Source organism: Danio aesculapii, chromosome 19, assembly GCF_903798145.1.
Source record: "Danio aesculapii chromosome 19, fDanAes4.1, whole genome shotgun sequence".
In the NCBI taxonomy this organism is placed as follows: Eukaryota; Metazoa; Chordata; class Actinopteri; order Cypriniformes; family Danionidae; genus Danio; species Danio aesculapii.
This window is the reverse complement of record NC_079453.1, coordinates 10,870,954-10,889,059: the sequence shown is the minus strand read 5'-3', so window position 1 is coordinate 10,889,059 and position 18,106 is coordinate 10,870,954. Positions and strand designations below refer to the sequence as shown.

The 18,106-nt window shown below is 36.7% G+C and overlaps 2 protein-coding genes across 2 annotated transcripts in view; both read left to right on the top strand.

Moving 5' to 3' along the window:
- The window catches only part of rprd2a (regulation of nuclear pre-mRNA domain containing 2a), a 37,992-nt gene extending 26,203 nt beyond the window's left edge, over nucleotides 1-11,789 (top strand). The window contains exons 2-10 of the mRNA XM_056479704.1: nucleotides 3-132; nucleotides 4,157-4,290; nucleotides 4,391-4,452; nucleotides 4,574-4,700; nucleotides 4,815-4,990; nucleotides 6,988-7,342; nucleotides 7,423-7,734; nucleotides 8,031-8,219; nucleotides 9,172-11,789. Coding sequence (XP_056335679.1) covers nucleotides 3-132; nucleotides 4,157-4,290; nucleotides 4,391-4,452; nucleotides 4,574-4,700; nucleotides 4,815-4,990; nucleotides 6,988-7,342; nucleotides 7,423-7,734; nucleotides 8,031-8,219; nucleotides 9,172-10,847 — 3,161 coding nt within the window. The 3' untranslated portion in view covers nucleotides 10,848-11,789. The remainder of the gene's footprint in view (nucleotides 1-2; nucleotides 133-4,156; nucleotides 4,291-4,390; nucleotides 4,453-4,573; nucleotides 4,701-4,814; nucleotides 4,991-6,987; nucleotides 7,343-7,422; nucleotides 7,735-8,030; nucleotides 8,220-9,171) is intronic.
- Nucleotides 11,122-18,106, top strand: part of LOC130246627 (CUGBP Elav-like family member 3) — a 66,320-nt gene continuing 59,335 nt past the window's right edge. The window contains 1 exon segment of the mRNA XM_056479705.1: nucleotides 11,122-11,212. The gene's annotated coding sequence lies outside the window, so the exon portion shown is untranslated.

The following is an 18,106-nucleotide window of genomic DNA, read 5'->3' as shown; positions in this document are numbered from 1 at the left end:
AGCGGATGCATCACACCGACTCAATCTCTTCTATCTGGCGAATGATGTCATTCAGAACTGTAAAAGGAAGAATGCCATAGTCTACCGCACCACCTTCACTGATCTGATGCCAGAAGCTATGAACCTCATCAGGTGAGATTGCTTTCGTCAGTGTGAACTTAACCAGATTGCACTCAAGCACAGGCTATGTCTCCACTGCATGCCTATAGGACACTTCATTTCTTAGTGGTCTCAGTTCTGAACAAATGTGACTTCTATCTGTTAAGAATAAAAGAAAAATGTCTTTCACACCACCATGGTAATTCTTGAAGAATTTTAGTCAGGGTTACACCATTTCAAAGTGCTGAAATTGTACTCATCAGAGCTACAGATGATTTTTCTCTGGACTCTCTGACCTTAGCGCTGCACCATTGACCGCAACATTCTTTTTAGATGACTTTCTTTTATAGACCACTTATGGTGCCAGTAGTGGAATTACATTGGCATTGTTCAAGAAATACTCATCCGACCACTTTTTGTAGCAGAAAAAACTGCAGAGCAGGGCTCGAAATTAACTTTTTTACTTGGTAGCACCGGTGCTACCAACTTAAAAAATTTAGGAGCACCAGCAAAAATTTAGGAGCACCCACCAAGAATTTATAAGCACCACTACAAATTGTATATTAACAGATGTATTGTCAATCAGGGCTAACAAAAAACAGAGACGAGTAACTAATGCTGTGATGACTTATTGATATTTGCGCAATAATTCCAAAATGAATGTCCAATAATTCATTTATTAATATTCTTTTCGGCTTAGTCCCTTTTATAATCAGGGGTTGCCACAGCGGAATGAACCGCCAACTTAACCAGCAAATGTTTTATGCAGCAAATTGTCCAATAATTATAAAATATTAATTATGAAGATAATGACAATAATATTAACAATGAATTACATTTCTCATTATCATGCTGCCTTGATTGTGAGTTATCTATTATATAAAGTTCTACTGTTACATTATGAAAAATAAATCTGCGGTTTCCATCGAACAAATAAAGCATTGCAGTAAGAAATATCCATTCAGCACTATTGTTTTATACGCATGTCAGTTTAATAAACAAATAATATTTCTGATACAAAACAAATGTAAGATTATAATAAATCATTCAATTCAATGCTGAAAGCTGCAAAGCGATCATCAGTAACTAAATAATCATCAGTAACTAAATCAGTAACGATCATCAGTAACTAAATAATATGCATCTCAAGAAAGAACAAACAAAAGAAAGGAAGATAAGTCTGGCTTCTATACCACTCTTTAAATGTTTTGGTTTCAGTTCATGTTGATAGCAACGACCTGTGCACATGCGTCTTTGTTTGAGAACACGTGCATACTCATGAAACCTGCACATTTTAAATGCTTAGTCTCGTTTTGAGCTGATTTACGTTTTTCTGTGTTTGTGGAAATAAGCAGGCATCAGCTGACCCAATTTATGAGCAGAGCAGGATTCTCGCGATGACCACCTGCGCAATACCCTTCTTTGTCATGAGCCGCAGTTTCAGTTTAAACGAAGTAAAGTCGAGCTTATTTGGCGATGATATGTACAGTGCTACATTTTACATTTAGCGATCATTTGCACTGAATGCGCAGTGAATGCAATGCATTAAGATTCGGGTCATGAAACAGCTGATACGCTCTGAGTCTTTCAGCACTCTCTCCTAAAACACGCTCTCGGTCGGAGGATCAATATGATCTCTCACCGGCACCTTTATTTGTAAATTTAGGTGGGTTTGTTTTTGTGGAGCCTACTTTTCATTGCGTCTTCCTCAGACTTCAGCCATTTGCATTTCCCGCGGTCACAAAAGCTGCCTGTCATTTGACAGCGGAAGTCTTTATGAACCTGAACCAATATAAGATCTACATGGCAGGGAAGAGCGATTCAGCACATTTTTAGAAAAAATTAAAACAGTTTGCACTACAACCATTATATGCCGTCGCACAAATTCTCCCAAATAAATTACGAGGTCGCATAGATTAAATTTCGGGTTGCAATTTTGAGCCCCGAGCAAGCTCTTACTGATATAATGATGATGCACAGCTCTGTATTGCCTTATGGTGTATTAATGGCCCATTTCCACTGAGTGGTACGGTACGGTTTGGTAAGCTTTTATGGCTGTTTCCACTGTCAAAGGGTACCGAAAAGCGAATCGCTGAGGCTATTGGTTTACAGAGATTCGTCACTCGCTTGTGGACAAGCAGGGGAATGAAAACAAAGGAACCGCCATTTTTAACAACACAGCTGAGACATTACACCGTTATAATATATACTAATACTTATAAGCCATGGTTGACCTGAGCTCAAATAAACCTTGTCGTCGTCCTGATGAACAGCCACAAAGCCAAGAAGAACAAAATCTGCTGTGTCCTGTTGTTGTTTTACGAGCCTGTCTAAAAGTGTGAGCAGTTTCACTTTCTCCAGAGAGCTTGCCGCATGTCTATATTTGAAATAACGAACATCTTAAGCTGATGATAATAATGTGTGTGTGTGTGTGATTATTGAAGTGCTTCTGACATCTGATCCTTTCAGAAATGGACATACACGATAGTGACATGTGAAAAAACAAAGAAGCCGGAAAAACAAAGGAGCAAATGATTCGTTCAGCAACCTAAAACTTGAACAAACTGCCATGTTATATATAGCAAACTATGTTAACTATGTTGCATTTATTTATTTATTTTATATAATTGCAGACGTTGCAGTAGGCTATTTCGCACTATAATTATTCTGCAGTTATAATTAAATCATGTTCATAGAAAGGTTAGTAATGAACATTTATACACAAGTATTTATGTGTATAAGGGTGCTTTCACACCTGCCTTATTTAGTTCGGTTGAATCGCACTAGAGTTCGTTTTCCGTCTTAGTGCAGTTTGTTTGGGCAGGTGTGAATGTAGCAATCGCACTCGAGTGCGCACCAAAAGCGGACCAAAAAAGCATACCCAGACATACTTGAAGGGGTGGTCTCGGTACACATTCATACGAACCCTAGAGCGGTTCGTTTGTGGTGAGAATATGATCCTAACTAAAACAGACCCAACAGCAAAAAGTACTGTACCTTTTGGACTAATCCAGCTGCCGTAGTCTGATGCACTGACACATTTTATGGGCTTTGAAGGAAAAAGACTTGTTGACAGCGCTTTACCAACAGTTTTAAACAGAGAGAGAGAGGGAAAAACATCACCTGATGGATCGTTGGTAGTATTTTCGGAAGATGACCATGGCGCAGTTTAGCTAAAGTAATTCACGCCTCCTAACGCCTTCGCTGTTTTCAGTGCGTTAAAACATTTTCCAGCCGCAGCTGCGCTTCATTCTTGAAAATTATAGTCTGTCTAAAGTGATGTTTACAAACTATATAGTATACTATGACCAGGGATACAATCAGCCAGTGCAGCAACATTTTGTGTCTGCTGGTTTGTTTACTTGCGTGAGTTCCATTTCCTGCATGTTAATTCTGACCAATCGAAAAGCAGTTTAGGAAATACGTTCAATAACGTCTGGCCAATGAGTAATGTGGATTTTGTCACTTGACTGCATTTTGGTTCTTTTCAACTGTTTCGGACCAAAGCAATCAGTGTGTGATATGTGAACGACCTTTACAGCTTTACTTTGACATTTTCTCGAGTGAGAATGACGCCGTCTGAAACTTTGACCATTGGTACCCCTTTGGCTGTGGAAATGCAAGCCGGATAAATGTGACCCGTACCAAACTGTACCACTCTTTGGAAACAGGCCATTATTTTCTGTTCTCAAACTTGGCACAACCTATGAACCAATCCAATCACCAGATATTTTTTCGTTGTCACAGTTCGAATAATTGATTAATGATAGACAAATGGCAAACTCAATCAAAACAATGTATATGATTTAGAAATAAAATGATTTATAATACTAGTTGAATAATCCCTGTAAACATACAATTTTATAATGACATCAGTGGGTGAAAACTTGCTTTTGTATGATGTGAAGGTGCTTTTAACTATGTGTTATAAATCCTGTATAATAAATGCTGTATTAAATATGACACATTGAATGAAAATGATTACCCAAAATCAGACTTATGTTGCATTGTGTGAATTGCTTTACAATGTGAATCCCTGTAAATGTCTGTGATTTAGAGCCACAAAGGATGCTAAAGTGAAAAAGTCAGTGGAGCGGATACTGTCCATTTGGGAAGAACGAAACGTATATTCAGAGGAATTCATCAGTCAACTGAGGAGTAGTTTGGCTCGGAAAGAAGAACCAGTGAAAGGTGTGATTTTACATGTTAAGGGTGTGCTAAAACAGTTTGTTTTATTGTAATTAAAGGAAAGACTTTTTAAATGATTTATTTCCTGACACTTTTTTTTCAGTTCAACCAGCTCCAGTCAACTCTAAATCAGCCCTGAAATCTAAGATTGTTGCTGAATTTGTGGTAAATAATTGATATTCAGAATTAAATAATTGTTTGGGCCCTTTGGCTCAAGCAGAATGTTTTTAATTGAACGTTTTTAATTTTATATGATTTCTAACATGCTTTCATGTTTACCCATCAGCCCTCAACGTTTATCGAGCATCTGTCCAAGTACAGGAAGTCGATGGATGAGATTGAGCTCAAAGAGAAACAGTTAGCTGCAATGAGAGTGGATGTGTGCAGCACAGAGGCTCTAAAGAAACTGAAAGGTGTGTAAACAATACATTTTAATATTCTGAATATGTAATAAGTGGATCTATATCCTTCATTATATCAGTGTTTGTCTTCATGCTCATGTGTATGTTTTTACTTGTTCTCTTTAGACAAGGCAGGAGGTAAAAGGTTTTCTAAGGACTTTGAAGATGGAAGCATGAAGCTACAGGAGTTTGTTTCCTTTCTGGATGGAGAGGTTAAAAAAGGCCCTTCCCTGATGGAAGCTCTGGAGAATGCAGATATATTCTACGAGATGCAATATAAAGAGGTCAAGATTGTGGCTAAAGTGAGTATCAGAGATCAATTTGGTGTTATCTTTGCTTGAAATTATTTTTAGTGACACATTGACTACACCACAATCTTTGTGCTAATAATAGCAAAGAATTTACATTTCAATTTGAGGCGTTTTTTTTGCCACACTGCCACATTTGGACACATTCTCCACAGTGCTAGTCTAGAAACAATTTAGAGAACCATCAGGTCATTTCAAATGAAATGGCAGAGTAGGAAATAAGTAAAATGTTGTTTTATTTATGTTTCCAAAAAGCACTTTATGAAATCTAATTATTTCTGTTTGCTTCAATAAGAGCTCTTAATCTCTCCTCACTTACAGCCCAGGCTTTCTAGCAGACTCATGATTGCAGTGCACATATTAAAGAAACTCTCTTTGTATTTGAAAGCAGTGAAAAGCACTTTCAGATGAAATGACAAAATGCTCATTTGATGCTTTTAGTGGTTTCTGCTGCATTGTGCCACAATTGAATTTGTAAAAAAAACAAAACAAAACAAAATACATCCTGACTATTCTTAGTGTCCTGTCTGTGACAAATTGTTTTTTTTTATTGTATATAAGAATACCTAAATGGTTTTGTACAATTAACGTTTTAGACATAATACTTAAAATATTTTACTTTTGGGATAATTTCGGTTGGTTCTGCAAGGTTGACTCTGTTTTTATTTTTTTGTGGTTATAGTTTAAAATGTATTTAGGCCTGGGTTTTGAGCATTAAGTGCATTTTATCCTATTAAATAAAGTAGAAATTGATTATTTTCGCAATGGTAAAAAAATAAACACCATGTCACAAATTGATTACGCATAGATCTTTCCTTGCTTGCATCAAAACGCAACAATATTGATTAAAAGCTTTCTAATCCCAGAAAACACAAACATATAGTAATGCCCTGTTTGTAATGTTATCAGATAACTATTTTCATCTGGACTTTAAATTAAATGTTTAAATGTGAATCCTTTTAAAATTTTGCAATTTTTATCTGTTTTAACTGTTTTAGATTTTTATCTTGTATTTATTATTATTAATATTATGTATTTTATCTTATGTATTGTTTATTGCTGTTGATTTATTTTTATAGTTTTTTATTATTATAAAAAAGGGAAATTTATGAAGGTTATAAATTTGATCTAGTTTTGCCATGAAACAACCAGAGATTAATTAAATAAATTCAAAACTCTTAATTCTCTCTTCCAATGCTGCGTTCACACCAGACCCGGATGAAGCATCAAGCGTGATTGATTTACATGTTTAGTCAATGCAAAGATGTGACTAGACATCCTGTGGCACATTCCTGCGAGCGTTTTGCGTGTTGACGCGCTTAACGCACAAATCTCTCGAGTTAGAAAATCTGAACTTCAGCAGACATTCGCGCTACGTTAACCAATCATGAGCTTGCTCTTGTAGGTGAGTGATTATGACGTAGTGCCTGTTGTTGGTGTCCCGAGGGGAAATCCTCTTGCCGACACTCAGCTCAGCTCAGTCTGAAGCACTGCTGAAAGCTTCCATCATCTCGGTTCAGTTTCTGGAGTAGTTGATGAACTCCCAGAGCTTGGTGTACCTCTGAAAGGACCTAGTTTACTCAAACTCTGCGGCGAACGAATCTACGCTGTTTTTCAGCATTGCTAAAGCACATACAGCACAGCTATTCTCTCAATAAAGTCAGTGTTAGCCATTTAGCAACGAATCTAGAGTCACTAGGCAGACAGAAGCCCTACCCATAACACGAATCCACAACTATTGTAAAGTAAATTTGATGTGAGAATGTAGCGAATGAAGTGAGAACTCAAAATGTTCACGCATCTGTTTAATAGCGCTATTTATCCACACATGCCGCTTCTGGTGTGAACACAGCATAACCTCAGATATTTAAACAGTAATGTATTTTCTTATTGCTTAATACTTGTTGATATTCCAGTTTTATGAATGTATATGTAATAAAATGTAGTTGGAACTAATTTGATATTATCTCTTTAAATCATGCCCATCCCAGGCCTATGAGACATTTGCAAACCGAGTTTCACACCTTAAGCGGAAGCTTGATGCACAGAAGACAGTAATACCTGATCCAGATGACTCGCCCATCCCCTCCCCCATTGAAGATGCGCCTTCCCCCACGGGCTCCGAGTCCCCCTTCCATGCTTTGGAAAGAATTGGTACCCCAGACCCAGACCTGGATGGGCAGGCAATGGAAGAAGACCTGATTGCTTTAGCCGATGCTCCTAGCCCCCTCTCGTCTTCTGGAGGTTCCCCACCACCGAGTGTCTCTATTGGAGACAAAGACAATCGTGACATAGAAGATATGGAGCTCTCGGATGCAGAGGAGACGGAAACCCCTGCCATTATAGGTACCATATAAGCTTGGCGAAATTATCTTTGATTTCTTTCATTGCTAAAATCATTGATTTCATTGTTTTCCTCTTTACAGTAGAGGAATGTGAGGCCCAAACTATTGTGTCCAAAGATTCCCCTGTCACTCCAAATGTCACAGAGTCCCTGCCAACAAGTGAAGTCACACAGACAGAGGAGATTGCAACACCAGCAGTTACAGTTCCTCAGTTAGTTCCTCAGTCCTCAGTTACAGCTGTTACAACAACAACAGCAACAACAACAACAGCTACAGCTGCAACTACACCCACCACACCAACCATACAGTCACTTCCAGTGAACCTTGCTGGTGTTGATCTGGGCAAGATCAGCTCCATCCTCAGCACACTCACAAATGTTATGAAGAACTCAGGTGAGATTGTTGGTTAATTTGTACAGTATGTTATACGCAGGTTAAAATTGCCTATTTAATGTCATAACTGTGGCTGGTCATAATTAAGGATACAAGCTTTAATGTTGCCTTTGGTGTCTTGCTTACATTCTCCAACCACTTTCCTGTGTCCTTTTAGGAATCTGTCAAATGATGCGTTGCAAAAACTTAAATAAAATAAAAGCCTATACCACATGATTACATATTATGTGAAGTTATGGAAAAAATTACTTTTGCATGCAACGTCATGCATTTAACCAATGTTGTTCCCTTTGCAGCTGTTGGAGTTAGTCCTGTATCTCGGTCTTCCCCAAGTGTACCTGCAACTCCAACCTCAGCTCAGAAGACTCCCACTACTCCTGCCCCTCCAGCCAACCCTTTGACCAGCATTCTCTCAAGGGTGGACATCAACACCAACACTCTGCTCAGTGCTCTTTCCAAAACACAAAGCCTTGGGGGTTTTCATGGTGAGAATTGGAAATGCAAGATTATTTTAGGAACCAAATAGTTTGGATAGGAAATTCATAAACAATAAGTTTTTTATTAAGTCAACATGAAATGCAAATGCATGCTATTTTTGAACGGAATACCTTATTCTGATTAGGGGTGGGAGAAAAAGAATCAATTAAATGATGCGTTCTTTCAGAATCGATTCTGTATTCAAATTAGATTGTGGCATTGCAAACCTATGCGGATGTGAACTAGAAACTGATCTTGTCCGGTGAAACTTGTGAGTCTTGGTAAAATTTAAAGCTGGAAAAATGTATTTGCACAACTGAAGAAATAGCAAAAATGTAAGTGAAGGATAGTTTTGGAATCCAATCATGACTCCCATAATTTGGATTAGATTGTAAAGTTCCTAAAGGTTCCGGTTTGACTTTTTAATATTTCATTAAAATATAATAACTGCTCCACATTTGCAACAACTTTCTTCTCAGACTGTCATAAATCTTGTGAGCATTAATTTTATAAAGGTTATGAGAATTAACAGTGGGTCTGAAAAATAAAAAAGCATTACAAGTGACGTAGACACTGGGACACATCAAGATCTTCTTAAGGGTGAACTTGACCTCTATTTACCAAATGTTGGTGTCTGGTTGGTAGCATTTGAGAAGTGGAGTAGTCCTCCACATTCAAATACAAACTCAAATTCAGCTGTATCTTTATTTCCCGAGTCTCTATCCTGCTTTAAAAAAATGAAAAAAATTTATTATATTGCAAATTTTGATATTATTGAAGTTAAATGAGTTGAGAATGTAGTTTCATGTTGACTTAAAACTATATATTAAATAAACCTTTGCCTAGTTTTGGCAGAATCAGCTGATGATATTTAGAAAAAAGGAGATGTTTTTTTTTTAACAAATCTGCTGACCCTTGCGTCCCTACCCCTATCTTTCTCTTTCCACAATCCCTTCCCAGGTCTGTCCTCTTTGTTAAACAACCCTGCTGCAAAGACCCCTGCAAATTCAAATTCTGAAAAGCAATCCCTGACCACACCTCTTACAGAAGAATCTCATACACCTCCTAAAGTCATACCTACTACAACTAGTGTCCCATTGAATAGGGACACCACTTCTCAAGAATATGTTGCTTCTTCAACTTTGCAGTCAAATATAGTGAATGAGAAAATAAATCCTAGCTCTCCTTTCAACCCTACTCTGGACTCCAAGATTGATACCTTTCTCCAAGGACACCCAGGCCTGAAAGGATTTAATTTGGGCTTTCCTTCTGTTCTTCCATGGCCCAAGGGAACTGTTGATAGTCCTTCAGCAAGCGCAGAGAACCTTGGTGGAACCCCTGTAAGAGATGAAGCTGGAGCTACACCAACACAAGATGAAATTATGGATGATCCCAGATCAGAGCCATTCCCATATCAGCAGGGACAAACAGCATCCACAGACTCCAAATCAACTTGTCAACTTCCTTCTTGGCAGGACCAAATTGCTCATGCAGATGCACAAGCTCCAGAAATTCACCAAACGATTGCATCAATAAAGGACTCTGTACCCTCTCTTGCTGAGGCTGAAGCTCAGCGTCATCAGCGCATGGAAGCAATGCGTTCGTCTTTAATGTCAAGTAACCAACAACCTTCAAGAGAGAGTGTAGAAACCACTGAAAGATCCAGTATGGTGCTTCAAGATATGAGACAAAACCCTCTAATCCATAATGTGGGACCAAATCCTAAACTAGAGGAAGGTAGCTATACCTATCAAGATGGCCAAGAAAGACATGTGTTGCCTAGCTCTGACACATATGGTGGAGACCCATACCTTTCCAAAGAACAAAGACAGAATCTAACTGCACCTACCTTCTTCACCACACCTCTCCCACCTATCCCAAAGCTTCCACCTCCACCCAAAGAGTTCATGGCTGCAGCTTCTTCTTTGAGGGCAAATGCACCACACACCACCAGGGATTTGCCGGGACCTTTTGGTGTTGCAGAACGAGGTGGTGTCGATAGCTCATATATCCCAACAAAGTCTGATTATGAACAGTTGTCTCATGAGGTTCCAAAAGAGGAGCCTTTCCATCCACATGGGGACAGGATTGCTCACACTGCCCATGCACCACACCATGCTTCCAAAATCCCACCAAATGGTCCCATGGACTATAACCATCAACATCCACCAAGGGCACCTCTGCAACACCCTCCAAGTATACCCCATCACCACATTGGTGGTCCTCCTCCAGTAATGAGTTATCATGAGGCCCAAAGTCCTTCTGGACCTTTGCCTGAAGATCCATACACTGACACGTACTATGACCATCCAAAACGTAGCCCCTCTCCCCCTCATTATGACATGCACGCAGTTTCCTCTCATCCACAAGAGTATTACCCTGAAGAACGTGCCTCTCCCTATCCAGAGCACAGGGTTCCTCCTCACATGGAGCACAGGCCTCCACCACCACACCATGTTCGTCCACCACACCCTGGACACTATCCTCCCCCTAGGCCCATTCGACGACCACCCCTCGTTCACCATGAACCGCCCTTTCCAAGAGGCAAGCGACCTGGTCCACCTTTTGGTGGGCCTCCCAGAGTCAGGGGTCCCTTTTACCCACCCAAAAGACCTTTCTTGCCTCCACATTACTGAAGTGTCTGATGTGATTCTTCTGCTCTGGTGTTAAGTGCATGTCACAGTGAGCAAGTCAAAAAGTGCTGATGGGTTGTCAGTAAGATCATGGTTGCTCTGGACAATGAACCAACGAGGAAGTTGTCGAACACCCTTACAGAATTACAATAGAGAAGAGCAAATTTATTTAAGCAACTAAGGGGATGCAACCAGATCACTAGAATCTCTCGAGCAAGTTCTGTTCTTTTCCAACATGAAGACATGTAAACTGTGAGCAGTTGTGCGGCCAGATGGAGTCAAGGAGCTCTGGAGCAGGGAAATGGAAAGAATGTCTGGCAAGGAATGCTGGGGAATGAGATGGAATCTGAAGGCAGACGAAACAAGAGGTGGTTATTCTATTTCATTTCATTAATTCTTCTTTAACATCTGTAGATTTTGTATGTAGTTCAATGGAAAATATAGTAGAAAGGTTAATACAAAATGTCTTTTCCCTTATTTAGTATGATAACGCACATATCTCGCGAATGTCTTTGGGAAAGAAATGTTTTTTCTTGGATTTAATTAAGGTTGATATATGTAATATTTTTTTACTTCCAAAGTTAAGTTCTACTGATGATCAAGTTAAATTGTTATGCAAAGCTGATAGTTTTGATTCACCACATCTTATTTTGTTCATGCAATTAAATGTACCTCTAATAGTTAGTTCAGCTTCGTTATGGTCTTTCTTGGACAAACCAGCAGCGTAGAGAAAACTTAATCTTTACCACTTTGAGGTAAGATGCTGAGGTGTACCGCGACTAGCCATTTTTCCAACAGTGGAAGATGCTGCTGAAGAAATGAAGCTGTCCGCCAGAATCATCATGGCCTCCTTCAGTTCCTGGAGGCTTTAACTGTACTGACTTAAATAAAGATGTGTTTGGAAAAAAAGTGTGGGGGTGTGAAGTCTCAACCATGATGTCTTTGAGTCTTTTCATCTCAGTTGCTTCAGTAACTGATTTCGTTCTTCTTCCCGGTTTCGCGCACACTTATGTTTAACAATAAAATGTATTCAACAATAAAACACGCACAGATAATTTGTAGTAGCTGAATGCCTGCAACTCGTCTTGACTAAATACAAGTCTGATCGTTTACTTGAAATATTTGCAGCACCTCTGGGCAACTTTTTCAGGGATCCAAGACACAGTTCTGATTACTTGAATGGGAAAACCCTTAGTCTTGCCACACTCCATTTCAAATCCGCAACAGTCTTCTCATATAGCATACAAAAAATCTAATTTTCCCTTTGAATCAGCTAGTTTACATGAGCGTGTCTTAGTTTATTTAATACTCATAGTTTCTTTGCTAACCAGAGCTTCTCAACCACTGCATATATCATGTTATTAATGGTAACTGGCTCTTTAATTTAGAATGCGGCAAATAAGATACATTTACGCCATGTTGTAATTACCATTGGCATAACACATAATGTTCTATGCTTTTTTTATGTCAACAGCCAATGCCTAAAGAAGCTATTTGAATCCGTAAGTCAGGTGTGCTACTAAGATGCAAGCACAGAAAATTTTGATTTCAAGTATAATTATGAGTTGTACTGTGAAGCAAAAGCTTTTTATAAGCCAAAATTTCTAAATCACGGTGTCGTGGACTATATTTGATTGTTCTCGAAGCAAAATCAGAGACGTTTAATCTCGTTATTAATATAATTACTTAAGTTGTATTTATAAATATAGGTTATTTTAACTATGACTGAGATTTTTACATAATTGTAAGTGTTGAAATGCAAGAATACAGAGTTGTATAAAGAATCGTGTAATTATCCGAACCTAAATTTAATAGTCATTGTTACCACCTTTACTCAAAACATTCTGTAATCCATTCCAGCTCCACTTCAGGTTGACTGCTTTCTACAAGTGATTCTTTCACACACTGGTCTAATTTGCAGAGGATTTACTTAAAGCAGGGGTGTCAAACTCAGTGTCTGGAAGGCCGCAGCTATGCAGAGTTTAGATCCAACCCTGGTTCAACATACTTCCCTGTAGGTTTCAAACAAGTCTGAAGAACTCAATTAGTTTGATCAGGTGTGTTTAATTAGGGTTAGAACTAAATTGCAGAGCTGCGGCCCTCCAAGAACTGAGTTTTACATCTGTGACTTAAAGGGATAGTTCACCTAAAGATGAAAATTCGATCCTGATTGTCTCACTCTCAACCTGTTTTACGTTTCTTTCTTCTCTTGAAAACAAAACAAGATATTTTGAAGAATGTTGAAAACTGGTAGCCATTGAGTTCATAGTATTTTTCCGCTATATCAGGGGTGTCCAAACTCGGTCCTGGAGGGCCAGTGTCCTGCATAGTTTAGCTCCAGCTTCCTTCAACACACCTGCCTGGAAGTTTCTAGTATAGCTAGTAGAAGCTTGATTAGCTGGTTCAGGTGTGTTTAATTTGGGTTGGAAATAAAATAAGCAGGACACCGGCCCTCTAGGACTGAGTTTGGACACCCTTGCCGTATATAGTGAGTATTAATGGCTACCTATTTCCAGCATTCGTTTAAATAGTTTTGTTTGTGTTCAAGAGAACAAAAATCTAAGCAAGCTTGGAGTAAGCTGTCCGCAGAATTTCAGTCATGGGTGAACAATTCTTTGAAAAACTACAAACTCGCATAATTAACAACTCTTAATCATCACACCTTGTCTGGTTTTGGAGCACGATTTACATATTTTCTTGCGTTTTTACATCAATTTAGGTGTACTAATTGTGCAGTAATAATCAGTTCATAGTTTCACATTTTATACTGCTTAACCCTTAAGGATCAGCTATGTCCGATTGCATTAGGCACAAGTGGATGTTCGTAGAGTCAACTTCTTGAATCAGATCAGGGTTAAAATGTCTGCATTTTGTTGAACACCGCAGCAAAATAGAAAATGTATTAAAATGTAAATGGTACAGCTAGGTGTTTTCTGACTAATAGGCCACAATTGAGCAGTATGCCAAGACATGTCTAGTTTCACTCTAATGTTACGTAAGAACAAAATATTTAAAAAATGCTGGCACACATTAGGAACATTAGGAACTTTAAACTGGCCTTAAAAAGCCTCCTTTTCATTTCGATAAAAAAAAGCAAAGGCTAAGCATTATTACAATTATTTAACAATCTAAAAGGTGAAATATTGATTTCAAGGACATAAAAAAAAGTTTTCAATTCTGAAAGGGGGATTTTGCATCAATGCCATAGAGATTTTTAGTTCTTCACTGAAATTTTTAGTGAAATAATCTTAAAGGAGCCTTTTTGTGCAAAGAACATTTAAAAACTCGAAATAGTTTTCTATTGTGAAAAACCTTTGGTGCAATAGAAAGGTTTCATAAATGTTACATTTTTATGGAACCATCAGTGCCAGTAAAGAACCAGAGTGGGGGACTTTTCCATTGCACAAAAGGTAAAAAGCTCTCTTAGATGTAAAAAACAAAAGTTAGTTATCCAAAATCCTTCTGTAACATAAACAAATTGATAATGATTAAATAAATAATGAAAACAAATGGATAGTTCACCCAAAAATGAAAATTTACTCACCATTTACTCTCACTAAAGTAGTTCTAAATTTTTCACGTCTGTTTAAAAGGCAGCCACCAATATGGGAACAAAACAAGCTATTAAATTTAGGAAGCTCTTTCAGAGCCTTTATGTGGCCCAAATTAATAATGATTAAATTCATAATAATAAACAATTAAAGAATAGTTCACCCCAAATGAAAATTTACTCAGCATTTATTCTCACTAGTGGTTCTAAACGTTTGAGTTTTTTCTTCTGTTGAAAAAGCAGCTATTTACATCCATATAGTAACAAAAAATACTATGGATTTCAGAAAATAAAATATTCCTTTGTGTTCAACAGACGAAGGAAACTCCAACAGGTTTGCAACAAGTGGAGGATGAGTAAATAAATGAGACAGAATTTTCATTTTTGGGGTGAATTATCTGTTTAATGGTTTAATGATAAACCATGTTGCTTTTAAACACTAAACAGTTCACGACTAAAATTTTGCTGTCAGTCTACGTTCCAAAAACTACAAATATAATAATAGTAGGCTGTTTAAAACGTGACCACTTGTTGGCAGCTGAGGTTGGCTTAACAAACAGCATAATTACAAATGGTCGTCAGCAGAGGGAGCCAATCCTGAATGTCACTCTGTTACAGCAAACCTAGGTCAGGGGTGTCCAAACTCGGTCCTGTAGGACAACTGTCGAGCACGTTTTACCTCAAGCGTAATTAAACACACCTGAAGCTAATCAAAATCTTGCTAGGCTTGCTATAGCGACTTTCTTGTAGTGAGATAGGGTTAGTTTGGACACCCCTGACCTAGATAATGCATTATTTTGTTCGTTTTAGTGAGGTGTAAATAAAAAAGAGGGAAAACATTCGGGGCCTAGAAAACTGAGTTCTTGAAAGTTTCACACCAGGGGTTTTCAACCTGTCGGATGTTCTGTTAGTGTTGTCTCAGTCTGTCATGTGGACACGAGCAGATGTGCATGAAGACAAGAGCTTTTAATACCTGTAGATTGATGCAGTAAAATATAACCCAAGTTCTATGAAATAAATATAAATCTAGCAAATATTTCCTACTAACACCGTCGTGTCATTTTAATAACGTTGCGTACTCGGAATTAATAATTAATAACTCAGGATTACCAATTAAACACGTAAATCATATTTATCGATCTTAAAAGTAGAATTCTGTTTTAAATGTTTATTTTAGTAAATTCAACCAATAGTTCGTATTAGAAGTTTTACAGACGTAATATGCATTTAATTAGGCGTGATATGTCATAGGCTAATGATAATCAAAATCATACATTACCCTATTGTTAATATTTTAAATGGAATATTATTTTTCTAGAGGATATTATTTAAATCGAATCTTAAGTTAATTTTATCACCATTCAGAATTTTTTTTCTTCGCAAAATAATTGGCAATTGTTTTTTCAGTGTCTGGCTTATTGGAGTGGTTAATTTGTGAAACACTCCAGTATTTTAAAATTAATAATGGCTCTATCATAGATATAAATTTACTGAATTTAAACTTATTTTTTTTGTGGGGGTAAAAATAACGCATCCAGTGGGGGAAAAGTTTTAATATTTTTTAAAAAGTCGCTGAACAGGAAAATGCATTTAAAAATATTAAGTAAATATATTTTTAAATAGATTAAAATTAATAAATGATGCAGGTATACAGCATCATTTTATGTAATCGCATTAGATGGATAAAAGCATCTGCCAAATGCATAGATATAGATGTTTTTATTGTCAGATAATCTATATAGGCTAATTGAAAATAATTACTAGACATGCCCTCCAAGTATTTAATGTGGCTTAATTATATACCATAAAAGTTTGCAAGACCGATAAATAGGCTTAATAGCGATGCTGAGGTTTGCGGTGATTTTTATAAAGTCAATCAGCTCTGTTTAATTTACGGGACACGGCTCATTTAAATAGGAGCCTACGACCACGCCCCGTCCTGAAAAGCGCGTGCACTGTTCAGGGTCAGAACTGTGGAACATTTGCTCAGCGCTTATTTGCTCTTGTTAAACTTTCCACAGCAACATGTAATGCGTGGGATTCAATGCTGAATATGATCCGCGCCTATCTGAGCCAGTTCAAATTAATTATACATCAATTAAAAAATCTGCTATATTGAAGTCAGAATTATTAGCCCCCCCATGAATTATCAGCCCCTCTGTTTATTTTTCCCACAATTTCTGTTTAACGGAGAGAAGATTTTTTTCGACACATTTCTGAACAATTTTTATAACTAATTTCTAATAACTTATTTCTTTTATCTTTGCCATGATGACACTACATAATTAATTTACTTTTAAAGGCTTAACTAGTTTAACTAGGCAGGTTAGGGTAATTAGGCAAGTTATTGTACAACGATGGTTTATCTGTAGACAATAAAAAAAACAAAAAACAAAAAAGGCCTAAAGGGGCTAATCATTTTGACCTAAAATAGCTATACAATAACTTGCCTAACCTGCCTAGTTAAACTAATTAAACTAGTTAAGCCTTTAATGTAAATAAATTATGTAGTGTCATTATTTATTTATTTATATATATATATATATATATATATATATATATATATATATATATATATATATATATAGATAGATAGATAGATAGATAGATAGATAGATATAGATTCTTTGGATTTATTCAAATTTATTTATTTTTATTTATTTATTTCTTTATTTATTTATTTTTTAAGGTAAGTGGTTGCTAACAAAATGGGCTGAATTTAAACAAATTAAAGGCCATATATATATTGTTTGCAACCACTTACCTTAAATTAAGTAAGTCCAATAACTTTATTAGTGTATTTTATCAATACGTCAGAGATTGAGAATTTTTGCTAATTGTTTTGGGAATAAGTTCTTAATCGTGATAAAAATAACATTTGTTTTAAATCATTTCCTGAACAAAATAATATTCCTTTTAAAATATTAACCAATAGGCTAATCTATAACTTTGATTATCATTAGCCTGTGACATCACCTCTGATTAAACCTCTTACATTAAAAAAAAAAAGTAAAAAAATCCAATAAATCATTTTTTTCAGTGTATATAGACCACTTGAAAATGTGGTTTCTCTGCATTGGTTAGATTTATTAGCTTTAGATTTGAGTAAAATGTCAACATTTGTTTTGTTCTAATAAGGTCGAATAACATTTCTTCCCAAATTAAAATAGAAATATTGTCATTAAGAGCTTTCCATCTCAGAAAATAAAAATTGGTCAGAATACCAAATGTTTTCATGTGCTGTGATTGAAAATTAGTGTTAATAATATTAATTAAAATATCAAATATTAATTTTCCGAAGTTAACCCTTTAACTGCCTGCTCTACCAAACGGTTGACCATGTTTTGACTGTTTTAAATGATGACTGTTAAAGTCATTTTAAGAATGATGTAGTTTTAAATAATGGCTTACACACACACCATTGTAGGTTTACAAAAAAATCAAACAAACATCATCCTGTTGCACTGCTACACTTTATTTAGGTTTTATTGTAAAAAAAAAAAACAAGAAAACATGTTAAATGAGAATCTGACATTTTATGGCATACTCTATATAAAAATAAAGATGATTTAGTGGTCAAAAATGTTTGATTTTGCACTTTATTTTTAAAGAAATTGGTCTTACACTTCAGATTTTCAGATTTTTCATGTATTAATTCCGGTACTTAAGATAAACCGTCATATCAACCATTCGGTGGAGGCTAATATTTTAG